Source organism: Pinus tabuliformis, chromosome 1_2 (assembly GCF_031772625.1).
Source record: "Pinus tabuliformis cultivar Carrire ecotype Pingquan chromosome 1_2, CPIR1, whole genome shotgun sequence".
In the NCBI taxonomy this organism is placed as follows: domain Eukaryota; kingdom Viridiplantae; phylum Streptophyta; class Pinopsida; order Pinales; family Pinaceae; genus Pinus; species Pinus tabuliformis.
This window is the reverse complement of record NC_142298.1, coordinates 614,869,637-614,888,045: the sequence shown is the minus strand read 5'-3', so window position 1 is coordinate 614,888,045 and position 18,409 is coordinate 614,869,637. Positions and strand designations below refer to the sequence as shown.

At 36.8% G+C, this 18,409-nt stretch overlaps 1 protein-coding gene across 2 annotated transcripts; it reads right to left on the bottom strand.

The window, feature by feature from the left end:
• Window positions 1-13,620: 13,620 nt before the first annotated feature.
• LOC149207135 (ABC transporter B family member 15-like) lies at window positions 13,621-18,090 on the bottom strand. 2 transcript variants are annotated; one of them, XM_089393848.1, is made up of 8 exons: window positions 17,857-18,090; window positions 17,714-17,768; window positions 17,431-17,609; window positions 16,895-17,352; window positions 16,230-16,770; window positions 15,282-16,148; window positions 14,199-15,196; window positions 13,621-14,075 (listed from the first exon to the last, which is right to left on the bottom strand). In XM_089393848.1, the coding sequence occupies exons 1-8, from the start codon at window positions 18,043-18,045 to the stop codon at window positions 13,709-13,711; spliced, it is 3,654 nt and encodes a 1,217-aa protein (XP_089249974.1). In that variant the 5' UTR covers window positions 18,046-18,090; the 3' UTR covers window positions 13,621-13,708. The 2 variants fall into 2 exon arrangements, with proteins under 2 accessions (XP_089249974.1, XP_089249975.1); XM_089393849.1 differs by having other exon boundaries at window positions 17,866-18,090.
• Window positions 18,091-18,409: the final 319 nt, after the last annotated feature.

Sequence of the window (18,409 nt, the reverse complement as noted above, 5' to 3'; positions counted from 1 at the left end):
CTCTCAGGTTGGGCCCTAACCTGAGAGCTATATCCCCTCTTAAGAACTCACGATTGAATCCAAATCTGTCTGCCTTTATTAAAAGATCATAATCATGAGTCTAACATCATGCCAAAACTGGCTTACAAAAAGAAAAAACCGAGCTGTAGCTCGTACTCAGAAATTGCAACAGTAGTTCCAAAGTTCAAAAAGCTTCTATCAAAGGCTACGGCCTCAATATTTATACATGATGAGGATCAAGATGGCTTCCTCAATTAGTGGAGCTCGGTTGTCCAACTAAAAGTAAACTGTTGTTCCTGTAGAATCCGTTGGCTGCCTTTTAGCTCGGTGGGGATAGCTGTTGGAGCTTGGAGTTGGGGTGGAGATCACGAGGGAGGTCATTCAAGACTGTGGACAACCTCCCTATAAACCTACAATGCCACCTTTGTTGTCTCCTTGTCTCCTTCTGCGTGGTCTTTGCTCCATTTAATGTCAAAAAACCTGAAATCATCATGTATTAGTCACATAGGAATAATGCCTGCCCTTCTTCCTACAAATAACATGAATATACTAAGAAATGATGCATAAGTGATAAAAGATGAAGGGTTGAGCAAGGTAAGTAGGCCAAATGAGCCCAAATTGTTACCAAAAATTGGGGTTCATCACTATCGGCGGGTCTTTTGAATGGAATTAACGCAACTGTGCATGAAATACACCATTGGTGGCTTCAAATGGCCATAATGCGATTATTCATGGAAATACACTATTAGTGGGGTTTAATTTTCGTAATGCTATTTCACATCAAAATACACTATCGGCAGGGTTTTCCCAAAGGAAAGCGTTGATACACAGATACACTATCGGCGGGGACTTTATTCCATAAGAATGGAATATACTATCGGTGATTCCATGAGAGTGGAACAATACTATCACACTCTGTTAATAACCCTTTCCCGATGCGATAAAATTTTGGTGTTATCAGTAGTTGCAATCCATGATTTCAAAGCTTCCTTGCCAAACTCTTCCCACTTAATACTTGCGATGCGATAAACTTCACAGACCCGATGGACTATAGGTTCTCCTCTATAACATTTCAGATCCGAAAGTGTCGCAACTTCAGATTTCGGAGATCCAAAAGGCCAGCCCCTCTCCACTCAAGTGTTGGAATGCAATATTTCTCACAGACCCGATATGGGTATCAGCCACATTTAATATGATTTCAAGTCTGAATTCCCAATTCGGACTAAGCTTTTCACAATTTCTTAATGTAAACTAGAAATTGAGTTACGGGACTAAACAACACATATAAAGGAAACAGGGCATGCTGATACACGGGAAAAACACTCTAACAAACTTTAATCAAAGAATTAGTTGGAAAATAAGGCTAAACCACTATTATAAAGACTTAAAAGAAAAACGTTGCGTGAAGCCAAATATACACATAAATACCAAATTTAAACAGGCAAACATGCGTTCAGATGCATAAGAAGGGGTTCGGAGGTCACAACGTCTCCAAGATTGACCAATACATAGAGATTTCTGCTCCTTTCTTCAACAATATGGCATAAACACATTCATTCAAAATCGCTTTAAAATAGCCTCAAAATTACATATATACTGGTTCTTGTTAACAACCAGTTCCTCAAACAAAGTCAAACAAAGGCTTAAATTTATTATAATTATCAGTTCTGCAAGACATCCCCCTCAAGAACCTCCACTATGATAACTAATCCTATCTGTTCAGCGAGGTATTCTCCTCGATAACCTCCACTCTGGTTTAACTAATCAACAGTTATTACATCATGATTTATTCCTAGATTCTATCTCTATGCTAAACTAGAAGAACATGGAAAATGATGGCTAAAGGATCCCACTCCTTTGCTTGTAGATTTTTTTGTATTTTTGGAATAAGTTTGAAGTATTTTCCCTCTAAGTCTCATGCTCCTGCATCAGACTCCTGAGGACAAAATTCTTCTTGGGCTCCTATCCATGAGCTCTTGTACAGAACTACCCAGCTTCTGTAGCATGCTTTTTGTTACCCAAGTAGCTTCAGCAGTTGGTTGATCCTTCCATTTGACCAAATACTAAAAGTTCTCCTATCTTCTGGTTTTCTTGAACACTTTCTTGTCCAAAATCATTTCTGGCTGTAACTCTTTGTTGTAGATAACTGTTTTACCCAGTCAATTTCCTGTGTCTCCTGATCTTGTGGTATATCATCTGCAGTTTCACCTTCGTACTTGTACAGGTCAACAACATTGAAAATTGGAGATATTCCAACATCAGGGGGTAATTCAATCTCATATGCATTTGCAGAAAACTTCCTTAATACTCTTCATGGTCCAATTTTCTTGAACTTTAATTTGTTATACTCCCTCTTTGGAAATCTTTCCTTTCTGAGGTGTGCTAAAACCAAATCTCCAACTTCAAAGTTCACCTCTCTTCTTCTCATGTATGCTCTAGTTTTATACTTGATGTTGCTATCCAGTAGCTATTGTTTCACTTGTTCATGTATTTCTTGCATTTCTGAAGCAAAATATTCTCCCTCTGCACTTCTCATCTCATCTTTTCCCAAGTTTCTTGACTCAGATACTCCTCTTGGATGCATTCCATAAACAATATGGAATGGACTTTGTCTTGTACTCCTGTTAGGAGAGTTATTATATGCATATTAAGCTTGTGCCAACAATTTATCCCACTGCTTTGGATTTTCTACCGTAAGACTCCTTAAAAGATTGCCCAAACTCTTGTTCACTACTTCAGTCTGTCCATCAGTCTGTGGATGATAGGCAGAATTGAAACTCAGTTTAGTTCCCAATTTCTTCCATAATGTCCTCCATAAATGCCCAACAAATTTGGAATCTCTATCTGAGACAATACTCTTAGGCAACCCATGCAATCTTACTATCTCCTTCAAAAACAAATTAGCAATGTGAGTAGCATCACTAGTTTTATAACATGGAATAAAAAGTGCCATTTTTGAAAATCTGTCCACTACAACAAAAATTGAATCATTTCATCTTTGATTCTTTGGTAAGCCTAAAACAAAATCCATACTTACCATATCCCAAGGCCTATCTGGAATTGGTAATGGAATATACAAGCTTTGTTTTGGCTTCTTCCCTTTGCATATTGATAGATTTTACAAGTTTTCACCTACTTTTCCACTTCATATCTCATTTTCCACCAAAAATAAAATCTGTTCAACTATTCATAAGTCTTCTCTATACCAAAATGTCCTGCAAGTCCTCCACTATGTTTCTCTTTGATTATGTTCTCCCTCATATAACAGTTTGGTATGCACAACTGATTTCTCTTAAACAACAGTCCATCTTGTAAGAAATAATCCAACCATTTATTCCTATCCATCAAAACATGATTTTTACAAGCTTCAAATGCCTCTTTAAAATCTAGATCTATCTTATATAATTCTTTTAGAAAATCAAAACCCAACACTTGAATTTGACTTTCTTGAAGTAATACATTTCTCCTACCTAAGGCATCTGCAAATTTGTTTGATTGACCATTTATATGTTTCAAGACAAAATGGAAACCTTGAAGATACTCTACCCATCTAGCATGTTTCTGGCTAAGCTTTTGCAACTGCATAATATATTGTAGTGCATGGTTTTCTAAATAAAGTATGAACTCCTTTGACATTAGATAATGTCTCCACTTCTTCAATGATTGCACAACTGCATAGAACTCTTTATCATAAGAAGAATACTTCTTCTTTGAATCATTCATCTTTTCACTACAATAAGCTACAGGTCTGTCTTCCTGACTTAAAACACCTCCAATAGCTTCTTCGCTGGCATCACACTTCACTTGGAAAGGCTTACTAAAATTAGGTAGAACCAAAATAGGTTTTTTAGTGATTTTCTTATTCAATAGCTGAAAATTCTTTTCTACTTCAGCAGTCCATCTAAATGGTTGTTTATCCTTCTTTATGGTCTCAATAATAGGGGCACTGATCTTACTAAAATTCTTTATGAATTTGCTATAAAAAATAGCAAGACCATGAAAACTTCTTACCTCAAAAACACTTTTAGGTGAAGGCCACTCCATGATTGCCTTGATCTTCTCTGGATCCATCTTTAGCCCTTCAGCAGAAATAACAAAACCCAAATACACTAACTCCTCTTTCATGAATGAACACTTCTTCAAATTCAGCAATAATTTCTCTTATTGTAGCCTTTGTAAGACATAATTCAGATGTCTTATGTGCTCCTCCTTACACCTACTATAAACTAATATATCATGTAGATATACTATCACAAATTTACCAATAAATTCCTTAAGAACTTCATTCATCAGTCTCATAAATGTACTTGGTGCATTTGAAAACCCAAAAGGTATTACTCTCCACTCATGCAATCCCCCATTTGTCTTAAAAGAAATTTTCCACTCATCCCCTTCACTTATCCTTATTTGATGATACCCACTTTTAAGATCTAGTTTTGTAAAATACCTTGCTCCACTCAAGAAATCCATTAAATCTTCAATTCTAGGTAAAGGAAATCTGTACCTAATTGTGATTTTATTGATGGCTCTTGATTCTGTAAACATTCTCCAGCCTCCATCTTTCTTTGGACTCAGCACTGTTGGTACTGCACAAGGACTTGAGCTTTCTCTGATCAGTCCTTTGTCAAGCAGTTCCTGAACCTGCTTCCTAACCTCTTCATTTTCTGTGGGAGTCATTCTATAAGCTACTTTGTTAGGTAGATTTTCTCCAGGAATCAAATCTATATGATGGTTAATTCTTCTAATGGGTGGTAACTCATTAGGAAAATCATCAAAAATGATATCACAATAGTTGTCCAACATTTTTTGAATCTCAATAGGTAAATCAAAAACTTTAGTAGAAGTCATTATTACCCTGGGCTTGCAAATTACAACAAAATTTACCTCATTCTCTTCAATCTGCTACAAGTATTCCTTTCCTGCCAGTAACAGAGTCTTTGGATCAATCTTCTTTCCTGATGCATCTTCTTCTCCCATAGGCAGTAACGTATGATTGATACCATCTTTACCAAGCTTGTAGGTGTTTCTTTTTCCATCATGCATAGCTTCTCTATCATATTGCCAAGGTCTTCCAAGCAATATGTGACATACATCCATGGGCATCACATCACATACAATTTTGTCCTTATATTTTCCCAATTGGAACTCCACTTCACACTGTTCATTCACCAATAGTTGATGTCCCTTTATAACCATGACACCTTGTAAGGTGTTGGATGTCTCATTGTCTTCAAATTCAATTTCTCCACCACTTCTATAAAGGCCAAATTATCAGTGTTGCCACTATCAATGATCATCTGACAGCATTTGCCTTCAACCTTACTCACTGTTCTGAACAAGGTCTTCCTTTGTGATGGTTCAAGTATCTCCTTTGCTAGCTCGAGCAAAACTTTATTGATTACCAAATATTCTCCTCTCTCTGGTATATTTTCTTCTTCTTCCACTGCTAATGTTGTTGCTTCTCCCTCAACTTGAGCAACAATTTTATTCCTCTAACTTGTTACTGCATTCTTTTGGGCACCCAAAAGCTTTGTGTCCCAGTTTGTTACATCTGTAACATCTTACTTCTTTTCCTCTTCCTCTACCTCCTCTTCCTCTAGAAAAACTCCCTCTACCACTTGTATCACCATGCAGGGTTGAGCTACTACTAGCTCCATCTTTAAGTGTTGTAGATCTTCCTCTACCACCTTGACTTCCCCTTCCTCGGAAAGTGCCTCTCCCTCTGGCAGACTTCTTCCTCACGAGTTTTTCTTCAGCTTTCAGTACCATCTGATAAGCTTCCTCTATTGTTTTAGGAGATAGTATACTTATCTCATCTTGAATGTCCATCCTAAGACCATTCATATATCTAGCCACCTTCTCATTTGTATCCTGAGTTTGTCTAGCTCTTACGCTTACCTTATAGAATTCCTCTGTGTATTCTTTCACTGTCATAGAACTCTGTCTAAGATTCTGCATCTATCTGAACAAGGTTTGTTGATAATTACTTAGTAGAAACTTACCTCTTAGCTTTGCTACCATCCTGCTCCAATTTTTGATAGGTTGCTTGCCAAGTCTCTTTCTTTCTGCTTGCACTCCATCCCACCAAAGTGCTGCATGTCCTTTTAGCTTGGTGACAACGAACTTTACTTTCTTCTCATCTTCTGTTTCTTCATAATCAAAGAATTTCTCCATGCCATTACTCCAGTCTATCAATTTTTCTGGATTCAATCCTCCTTCATATATTGAAACCTCAGTCTTTGGCCTAGCTGTGGATCTCAACACTAACTGGAAGAATCTCATCTCAAGAATAACTGCTACAACTTCCTCCTCTCCTTCAGCTTCAACCTCAAGCTCACTAACATCCCCATCATCTATATTTTTCCCTGCTTTTAATGCCTCCAATCTTGCTTGCATTTGTTGCATAGCTTCCATCACTTCAGCATTTGCAAATGGTCATCCTCTTCTACCACATTCTCGTCCTTTTCCAACTCTGAAAGCCATATTAACCTTCCTTCTTTTGCTTCTGAGATTCAATTCAGTGTCAAAAGGTTGCTCTGATACCAATAACGGTGGCCCAGGTGCAGGCGATATAGACAATCGTGCAAATATTGTTACAATTTCTTCTAAATCTGACAGAATTCCTTCTTCCTGCTCCACTGGAGTATCAGTCATCTATTCCTAGACCGATTGTTCATAAATTTCCCTTTTGGGCCACTATCACCACTCTTTTCTCCTTAATTTCCCTAACCCTTGTTATCAGGAACAATTTACACAATAGAGCCTCTTTTCCACTATAGGAATTGTAATTCCATAGGAGTTACGAATTACACTATCGGAACTCTAATTCCATAGGAATTACGAATTACATTATCGGCGAGGCTTTTGAATGGAATTAACGCAATTGTGCATGAAATACACTATCGGCGGCTTCAAATGGTTGTAATGCGATTATTCATGGAAATACACTATCGGTAGGGTTTAATTGCCGTAATGCTATTTCACATGAAAATACATTATCAGCAGGGTTTTCCCAAAGGAAAGCATTGATACACAGATACACTATCGGCGGGGACTTTATTTCATAAGAATGGAATATACTATCGACAGTCACTATCGGTGATTCCACGACAGTAGAAAAATGCTATCACGCTCCGTTAATAACCCTTTCCCAATGTGATAACACTGTGGTGTTATCGGCAGTCGCAATCAACAATTTCAAAGCTTCCTCACCAGACTCTTCCCGCTTAATACTTGCGATGTGATAAACTTTGTGGACCTGATGGACTATAGGTTCTCCTCTATAACATTTCAGATCCGAAAGTGTCGCAATTTCAGATTTCGGAGATCCAAAAGGCCAGTCCCTCTCCACTCAAGTGTTGCGATGCAATATTTCTTGTGGACCCGATATGGGTATTAGCCACATTTAATATGATTTCAAGTCCAGATTCCCAATTTGAACTAAGTTTTTCACGATTTCTTAATGTAACGAGAAATTGAGTTGTGGGACTAAACAATGCATATAAAGGAAAGAAGGCACGCCGATACACAGGAAAAAAACTCCAACAGACTTTAATCAAAGTATTAGTTGGAAAACAAGTCCGAGCCACTATTATAAAAACTTAAAAGAAAAACGTTGCGCGAAGCCAAATATACGCATAAATACCAGATTTAAACAGGCAAACATGTGTTCAGATGCATAAGAAGGGGTTCGGAGGTCATAATGTCTCCGAGATCGACCAATACACGAAGATGTCTACTCCTTTCTTCAGCAATATGACATAAACACATTCATTCAAAATCCATTTACAATAGCCTCAAAATTACATATATACTGGTTTGTGTTAACAACCAGTTCCTCAAACAAAGGCTTAAATTTATTATAATTATCAGTTCTGCGAGACATCCCCCTCGAGAACCTCCACTATGATAACTAATCCTATCTGTTCATTCTCCTCGAGAACCTCCACTATGGTTTAACTAATCAACAATTATTACATCATGATTTATTCCTAGATTCTATCTCTATGCTAAACTAGAAAAACATGGAAATTGATGGCTAAAGGATCCCACTCCTTTGCTTGTAGATTTTTTTTGTATTTCTGGAATAAGTTTGAAGTCTTTTCCCTCTAAGTCTCATGCTACTACATCAATTGGGTACAATGAACAATGTAGATAAATGTAAACTACACATTCGAATCAATATGAAATTTGTGTGAGAAAAGATGTAAAATTCATAAGAAAAATCTAGGAGATAAAGAGAATGAAGTTATAAATAGTAATATTCCATCTCTCCCAGTAAATGAACAAGTGGAAAATTTGAGATAGCAAGTCCCTCCGTTAAGACTTCCAAGGTTACAAGAGCAAAGATAAGAAGTTAGTTCTTCCTCTGGTAAATGTCAACAAACTATGAGAGAAATAAGAGAAACAATATATTGTAAATTATATTTAATAGTGAGAAGGTATAGCAATGTCCCATGAGTTCCCAATTTGTTTTCATTCAATATCTACTCAAAAGTTTAACACCCTTGAGTTTAGAAAGGTCTATCACTACCTCAATGAGGTATTCCCCAACTCGTATGAAACTTATGAAGAAATTTTTTATGTGAAGAAAATACCATAACCATTTACATCCTTAACAACATTCTCCAACAACCAATCACAAATAATTGCTTCACACCATCAATGTACATGACACACTAATTATAGTTTTTGATGTATTTGTGTGTCAAACAAACTTTCACACTGAAATACCCAACATCATAGCTAAAAACTATCATTAGGAATTCTAACTGAAGTAAATGATATTTCTCCTTTGAATATTGAAAACCCTTTGAACATACGACCCCTCACAATATTTTTACCAAAATATTAAGAGCTATGGCTTTCAAATCAGTAGTGCAGTAACTCTCAATAAGGAACAATGGAGGAACTATACTTATAGAAATGCATTTGTATAATATTGACTCAGAAAGTAACCTTGATGGAAGAAAATAATTTATATTTGTTGCAATGAGAAACTTCCCATTTGATGTCTCATTAATTTTTTGCAGCTAGTGATGAGGATGATTTTTTTAGGAAGGATATCTCTATAAATGTAATGCATAATACTCTCAAACTTTATTGGCTTTATCCCCTAATCACTTAAAATTTATACTTTCACGATAATTCATTAATAAAACCCCATGGTCAATTGCATTTGTGAAACATCAGTTGTAATGATACACATGATGAGAACAATAATCCACACCATTTCCATACCAAATGAGGCAATGTTTGTTGAGGATAATCACTAACGGAAGGGCCAAAAAAACCAAATGCAGCATTGATGGGGATGATCTAAGAGATTAATTGGAACTAATACTATTGATCAAATAAAATCACAACAATACATTTTGAGACATTTTAATACCCATCTAGATATTATTTGCAATTGAATATGAACCATATATAAAAGCTATTAATTTTAACTACAATTTGTGCAACTTTTAGATGAATAAAACATGCATTTATGAGAATTCTTTGACTATGAATAATGGAACCTATATACACGAGAAATAGCTCATACATAGGTTTTACTATTGAGTTGTCCAAAAATTTATCACTGAAAACTCATGGGGAGTTGTATAGCACCGGACTCGATGTAAATTATAATACCTACGTGCAGGAAAACAGCTCATACATAGGTTTTACTATTGAGTTGTCCAAAAATTTATCACTGAAAACTCATGGGGAGTTGTATAGCACCGGACTCGATGTAAATTATAATACCTACGTGCAGGAAAACAAGGTTTTGATAAAAAAAACAAATCATATTATAATACGTCCCATATTCATACCTACAAGAATTTAATATAATCCATTCACATTCATAACCCTAGAATTTAATAATCTCATATGTGCACATAAGAACGGAATTGAAGACTCATGACTTTTCTTGATCAGTAGTTTGTATAGGCATATGCAATTGCATGGATCACAGGGATTAGGTTTAGAATTTTATATTTGATATAGATCTTGATTAAGAGTGTTTTTTGGGTTTATTAGTTTTTCGAATCAAGGTAGGAAAATTATATATATATATATATGGGGTTTAGTTTTTCTAATCAATGCATGAAAAATGCATGAAAATTATATATTTTGAGTACACAAATGATAAAAAAATTATTCTAATATTTATTTTTTTAAATATTTTATTATAATTGATAAAAAATAATATTTTAAATTATTTCTTATTTTATATAAATATATTTTAATAAAAATTTAATCTGGAAAATATAATTTTTATTTTTTTTGGTTTTTAAATAAAGGATCTTGTTATTGTTTTTGAAGAGTTGTTTAGATGATTCTTAATTTAGTGTTTAGTTAAGAGATTTACTCAACTAAGTGATTATATGGTTAAGATAAAATTTCCATCTTTAACTGATATATTTATATGTGTTTAATCTAATGTAAGTGATAAATTTTAATGTGCAATTAAATTTTCAAATTAGTATAAAAGTTAGTAACTATATGGATAACTCCATTAAAGAAAATCCCAGGATAATGAGAGAGTTATTTGCTATATGATTAAAAAACAGGTGTGTTAAAATAGATTATTTTGTATGTAATTTCTGTTGTGAAGTTTTTTATCTTTTTGGTGTGTAAGTGTGCTGAGTATTGAAAACAACAGTTGCACTCTCTTAAGAGATGCATCTGGCATTTGAATGCACTAGTGAGTACCGAAGCCTTGCGATAAAGTAAGCCCGATCACTGCGTTGTCGATACAAAGATTGCAGTCGTCACAATTTAAATCCTGCTCCACTAATACACATGCTATAACATTGCACAGTTTCCCCTCCATGGTATGTTGGGAGGGATCCTTCGACTCAGAGTGGGATTATGGATCTGGAAATATGATTGGTGGCAGGGGATCATATGTTGAAGTTGATGCCCAATTGTTTCGGCAGTTAGATCGGTGGACGAGTAACCAATGATAGAGAATTTTTATCGGATTCTAGTAATTGGCCCAGGAAATCATGGCCTACAGCTGCAATAATTCATTGACACAGCTGACAATATGATCAACACAATTGAAGACGGGGTCCTGTTCTGAATTGATATTGCTACCAATGACGATTGTTGTTTCTTCTGTTGCAAGAGTGAGTCATGCATGAGAGCTACATGAGTGTTTGCGAGTTATGTGTACGCCTATGGCATAAGTTGGACATCATACATTTGAAAATTCGTGAACTCGTATGAATGAGTCCCTTTTGTCTTAGCGCAATAGAAGCATGGTAGAAATGAAGTTGTTGTGGAGCGTTGTTTATCACTGATAAAGGAGAACACAAACCTAGAGGAAGAGACTGCTGATGAGGGCCTCATTCTTAGAACGAAATTGGACCTGGCAAGGAGATTGTTAAATCTATTAAACTTGGAGGAAAGCAAAATGGAGCTAGTGTATACATTAAGATGGTGTTCCACTGTTTTAATTGTTTGCAGAGTTGGCATAATGACTAAGACCATACCAATCATGTTGTGAGCAAAGCAGTAATTCCTATTATTACCGAGTAAGCAAATTAGTTTAATGGTCTGGAGGGATTTATAGAAAGAATCAAGTGTAGGTAAAAGTTTAATATGGATGGTTATCGAGTTAGTTTGGCAAATATGGATCTAGGGAAGGATCCCTCATTTGTTGAAGATGTGAGAGTGGCGTTCTGGTGAGATTATACGACAATTTGGGATGTTGTTTAGTAATTGACTGTGGAATATCCATCATTTGGGAGTTCAAGGGTGGAACTCGGGAATCCAATTTGCCTACTACATTTTTTCAAGGGTTAAGAGACAACTTCATGGAGTTAGTAGCATAGAATATTTCGAATTGATAATGATGGACAATTATAATGGTTGACAGAATCATGTATGCGCGTGACATTCTAGTATACTGGTGTTTGTGACGGTTGCAGCGGTTGGGCACTCATGCATTCTGGTGGATGGTTGTTCCTTTATATGGACGCAGACATATTCTTTTGTCATGTTTGACAACACCTAGAATTCGCTAATTGAGGTTGTGACAAGTAGTCATTAAGAGGGGGACTTGGAAAATATAATTCCTACTTGTCTTGGTTTCTAAGTAAAGGATTTTGTTCCTGTTATTTAGGAGTTGTTTAGATGATTCCTAGTTTAGTGTTTGGTTGAGATATTTACTCAACTAACTAAGTGATTGTGTGGTTAAGATAGAATTTCTATCTTTAACCAATGATTGATGTATTTATATGTGTGTTTAATATAATGTAAGTGGTAAATTTTGGTGTGCAATTAGATTTTCAAATCTTTATAATTTTTAAGAGAAAATAATTATCATTTTTCATATTAAATTTTAAAACATCTAAGTTAATCCAATTCAAAAAACTTTAATTTAAATATTACATTTATGTAAAAATATTTCTTATATTCAACTATACATATTTACAATTGGATATAAAATTTAAAAATATAAAACCTCTTATTTAAACTTCCATATAAACTTTTATGTAAAAAAACCTAAAGTCGTTGATATATTGGTTTACTCATTTGAAATTGCTCAGTATATTTTGTAATGTCTTGTCCTGTCCTATTTTATCCCATAAACATTTTGACTTGGTCAAATTACACAAATAAAAATAAGACAAAATAAACTTAATAATGTGAAAACATTTTTACTCGGTCATAATAAAATAAAAATAATGTTAAAAAAAATTCATGATATTCACGTTGGATATTGGGGCATGGTATGAGAACCTATAGTATTAACCCATAATATTCATACGTAATATAGCCTATTTAATGGGGGAAAATAACCAACTTAGATCTACCTAGCACTCACATAAAATAACATATTATGAAGTGTAAATATTAATTGCGTACTAAGGGATAAGGACTTGCATAAATTTTGGTGGGTAGTGTCAAGTTGTAAGTTTGCACATTTAATGGTAGTTAAGTATATTTGTTTACATCTTATTCCTATCCATTTTTTATGCAAATGCTTCCTTACTATGGATGGTAAGTATGTTATTTATGTGAGTACCACTATTTTCAACAATTTTAATTTTAAAACGTTTTACAATTAATAATGAAAAGTCATGGCATAAATATCTAAGAATCATGACATAAATATAGCAATTACATCCATAATGTGAGGGCTCACATTTTTGGCATAAATATAGCAATTACATCTATAATTTGAGGAATAACATTTTATTATACAATTATTCATCTTATTTTTTCAAATATAAAATTTCTTTAGACCAAATAACATTTTTCATGACATTTTTCCTAGCTAGTTTTAACTAAAATCTAACTTGAATTTAACTTTTTTTTCCTAATTAATTTTAAATAAAATCTAACTTGAATTTAACCCAAAAAGTTTTTTAAAACATTGAATCATTTATATTTTTATAAATACATTTTAAAAAACAAAAAATCATTACCATAACCAAAAAAAATTCTATTTCATCTCAAACTTCTAGATTTCATATATATATATATATATATTATAATACAGAAAAAAAATACGCTCACAATATTTTACAGGCTCTTTTAAAAAAAAAAAGTCCTCGTCAAATTTTCATTCGAAAAACAGAGTTACATTAAAATTCCAACCCTACTTTTACCTTTGACAATCCATATTCGATATTTAGTGGAAGGAGCAAAGAAAGATTTACGACGTGGATCACGGAGGATACTACTTGTGTATGAGGCAGATGAGAATCTAGTGATGGCGTCGCTGCATGTTGACGAGAGAGTAATATGGATTGCCTTCTCCTTTGCCCAACAGATATGAATGACTCCCCTGTTCAATCACTTTCCCGTCTTGAATCACAGCAATCGAATCTGCATTCTGAATGGTTGTCAGTCGATGAGCTATCACAATGCTCGTTCTCCCCACCATTATTCTGTCCAGCGCCTCTTGAACGATCTTCTCCGACTGGCTGTCCAATGCGCTTGTTGCCTCGTCCAGCAGTAATATGCTCGGATTCTTTATTATCGCCCTGGCTATTGCAATCCGCTGCTTCTGTCCTCCCGATAATTGAATTCCTCTGTCTCCGCAGTTTGTTTCGTATCCCTCCTCCAAAGAGCTGCACAAATCCAAGTTAATTTCACTGATCTGGTTCAATAAATCATATTCTATTCCACAAATAATTATTTCAATTGCAGTTGATTATAAACATTCTGTTTCAATTGAACGATTGCAGTATTACCTGATGAAGTCATGAGCATTTGCAGCCTTTGCAGCTTCGATCATCTCCGCCTCGCTTGCTTTCTCTTTTCCGTAGAGAATGTTGTCTCGAATGCTTCCTCCGAACAGCGTGGGCTCTTGACCTACCAGAGCTATGTGATTCCTCAAACTCTTCAAATTGAAGCTCCTGATGTCACTTCCATCTATTTTCACCGATCCTTTTAGGGGATCGTAAAACCTTTCAATTAATCCAATGATGGTCGATTTACCGGATCCGCTTTGTCCTACAAGTGCCATGCTTTTGGCAGCTTTTATCCTTAAGCAGAAGTTCTTGAAGATCATAACATCTGGACGAGCTGGGTAAGCAAAGTCCACGTTTCTCAGGTCCACGCTTCCTTCTATCTTATCCGTTTTCTCACCCTTCTCATCGTCCGGGTTTATCTGGCTCTCTCTGTCCAGGATGCCAAAGACAGATTCGACTGCATCAGAGCCTTTCGCGATGTCGGTGCTCATACTTCCTGCTTCTCCTATCACTCTTCCAGTGCTCAGCAGAATGAGTAAAACTTGGAAAAGAACTTTGGAGCTGACTTCTTGTTTCGCTACAAGGTGTCCCCCATACCAGAAGTCCAGAGCGAGATTAGCTACAGTGATGAATTGTGATGCTCCGAGGACACACCCTGCAAACAAAGATTGTTTGATACTGTCTCTGCGAGGTCCTTCTTGAGTCTTTTCGAAGAGACGGAGAACCTTGTCCTGTGAAGAGAATGCACTAATAGTACGATGGTTAGCAACAGCTTCTGCTGCTAGTTGACTGCCTTTATCTTGAGCTTTGAGAGACTTTTGAGACATGGCCTTAAGCAGAACCTTTTTGGTGTAGAAACATAATACTATGACGGGTTGCACTGCAATCATTACAACTGCAAGGCGCCATGATAAAATCAAAGCCATCGTGAAGGCTACTATCACGGCGGAAGAAGTTTGTACAAGTAACGATATACGATCTCCAACCAGTGACCTCACCTATAATACAAGTAGAACATTCTAATCATCAGAAAACTGTGACACAAATCCCAACATTATTAAAGCATTTAGGTCAGGTACTTGCCACATTAGCCTCCGTTGCGAGTCTGGAGCAAAGAGCTCCGCTAGAATTGTCGTCCTTGTCGAACCACCCAACCTCGAATGTAAATATCTTGGATAGCATCCGCTCTCGAATTCTTTTTGTAAGATATTCCCCCATAGCTGCAAAATTGTAATGCTGCAGCACGTTCACTAAGAACGCTATTACTCCCGAGGCCGCAAAAATAGAGGAGTATACTTTGATTTTGGATTTGATTTGGTGATGGTCTTGAAGAAAAAATGCAGATATAACTTCCCCAAGGAAAAAGGAATAGACAGGTTGAACTGCTCCAAAAGCTAAGGCTCCTGCACAGCCTAATAGAGCATGCTTCCATTCCGGAGTATTTAAAAGAAGCAGTCGACGGAATGAAGGGACCGACGGAGGCTTCTGTTCAACTATCAGTTCTCGCTGGACTGATGCAGACATGTTCGAACTCGATCTGCTATAGATGCTAGAGCTCCTTGCTCTCAAAGACTGGTCTAGCACACTGAAGCCTTCGAATCGCTCATCTGGCTTTCCTGCCGCGGCCTGTTGCAGCTGAACCAAAGTAGCATATGCTCCGTGGGGTTTATAGATCAGATCTTCATGCGTACCTGTCTCGATGACATGACCATTTTGAACTACCGCAATCATGTCCGCGTTGCGGATTGTGGAGAGGCGATGAGCGACTATAATTGTTGTGCGTCCGACTGAAGCTTGCTCTAGAGCATCCTGAACAATCTTCTCCGACTCTGCATCTAGAGCACTCGTGGCCTCGTCTAGAAGAAGTAGACGAGGATCCTTGAGCATAACTCTTGCAATAGCTATACGTTGCTTTTGCCCTCCGGACATCTGGACTCCGCGCTCACCCACCTGTATTACCCAAATGAAAGGAAATTCAAATCGACTGCACTTGCCAGAAATGGAAGATGAGAAAGAAAAGATAAATTTTACCTGTGTGTCATAACCATCTGGTAGTTGACTTATGAAATTGTGAGCATTGGAAGCTTTGGCAGCAGCAATAACCTGATCCGTGCTGGCTCCATCCTTCCCGAATAGAATGTTCTCCTTGATCGATGTAGCAAAGAGTGCAGGTTCTTGACTTACTAGTCCAATCTGGGAACGGAACCATTTCAATTGTAGCGTTTTAGTGTTCACTCCATCCAACAAAATCTCTCCAGTGAGCGGATCATAGAACCTCTCTATTAACGCCACAACCGTAGACTTGCCTGACCCGCTTCCTCCCACCAACGCAACGGTCTTGCTTGATGGAATAGTGACACAGAAATTGTGAAATATCTTGGACTCTGGTCGAGATGGATATGCAAACTCAACGTTTCTAAATTCAATTTCGCCGCTGACCTCCTGCAATATTTCTCCTTTTCGATTTTCCCAATCAATGGTCGGTTCTCTGTCGATCATCTCAAAGATGCGTTTACCAGCAGCACGTGCCTCTGAGAAGTATCTTATATTAGGAAGCGCAGTCCCGAGAGCTCTGCAAAGACATCAGTGATTCCAGAAATTGTGATTGAACTTAACAAAATGGATTAAATTTTTCGTTCTTGTATCAATTATAGAAATAACTGAGAAGGAGAGAAATGGATAGGGAGAAAACTTACAAGCCACCCATAAGTATGAGAAATGCAGTGACGTAAATCCTTCCTCCGCTAGCCCCATGATACATAACCAATGTGCTGCCATACCAAGCGTTGAAGGCCCAGATACCGAAGGTCACTGCTGTGCTACCTATTGCCAACCCTTTGACCAGTCCTTGTTTAAGGCCAAGCTTTACAGTTAAGTTAAGCGCATCGGAGAACTTGGTCATTGTCCTGTCCTCTCCAACGAAAGCAAAGACTGTCCTAATGGATGAAAGAGCTTGCTCTGCAATATTGCCGGCTATATTATAGGCTTCATTCAACTTGCGAGAAGTCTCCACCAGAATCCGTCCATACATTACCCCGGGAATTATCAAAAAGATTACGAATGGAAATGACACGATTGCGAGTCTCCATGTCAAGTAGAACGCCACAAAATAAGCGCCGACGAACAAAGACATATTCATGACGAAGTTAGGTATCTGAGAATGGACAATATTAGCATCAGAATTAGAAAACTCAACAAATTAGATGAGAGGATAAAGTAATTAAGATCATACCTTTTCAGCGAAAACATCCTGTATAACGAGAGTATCATTAATAACGCTCGTAACCACTTCCGATGTGGTGATGCCTTGGATGTCGAAGAATCCCTCGTCCTGCCTCAGTACGGCTTTCAAATACTTCAAGCGCATCCGAGACGCCTGCCTTTCGCCTGTCCTCGCCCAACAGAACGCCTCTGATGAGACAAAGGGAAGCAAAGCATCAGTCATAGGTACGATCATAAAAAAACGGTTCTCATAAACATTGCAAAGTGGGAAAGGAGGAAGATATGATACCAACCTAAAAACGCAGCCAAAAACACACCGATCGATAAATACATCAGACGTAAAGCATACTGCACAATTAACCAACACCGAGACATTACTCAATATGCGGGATGGGAATTGCGCCAAGTTTCGCTCTGTAAAGGAAATGATTATTACCGTGTTGACAGTGTGACCGAAATCTCCGGTGAATGCGGAACTAAATTTTCCTATTTTGTCTATCAAACTGCTTAATATAAACATCGTGATAGGCATGGTCAGTCCATCTGCAATAGTTCCAACAGTGCCCAATGCCACAAGGCAGAGATCAAATAAATCAGCATATTTAAAGAGTTTCAATATTGACATATTTGTATCATTTGCACGAACAGACGTGCTGTCTGTGTTGCTTTCCTCGACAGCATGCTGTTTAGGCAAATCTGCCTTTAATTTCTGCCTCTTTTCTTCTTCGAGACCTGACATCTCTATTACTTCCGTCGCCATATTCTTCAAGTGCAGGAAGGACACAGGACTTCACGCTTCAATATCTTCTGGCAAAACCATATATTTATTACAGCCTGCAAACAGAAGCCTGTCACTATCTAGGTAAATGGTCACCACTTTCATTTCAGACTGTATTAAAAAATAAATGCAGTCTGGGGAATAGGGATTGTCTTGTATTTATATTTCCCTCAAAATTGACTTATTTTAGCAGCAAGACAACTGCTATTCC

Coding starts and splice junctions, on each gene's coding strand:
- LOC149207135 (XM_089393848.1), bottom strand. CDS start 18,045: ATGTCAATATTGAAACTCTTTAAATATGCTGATTTATTTGATCTCTGC. Junction 15,197..15,281: donor TCGCAACGGAGGCTAATGTG/GCAAGTACCTGA, acceptor CTTGTATTATAG/GTGAGGTCACTGGTTGGAGA. Junction 14,076..14,198: donor AATGCTCATGACTTCATCAG/GTAATACTGCAA, acceptor GGATTTGTGCAG/CTCTTTGGAGGAGGGATACG.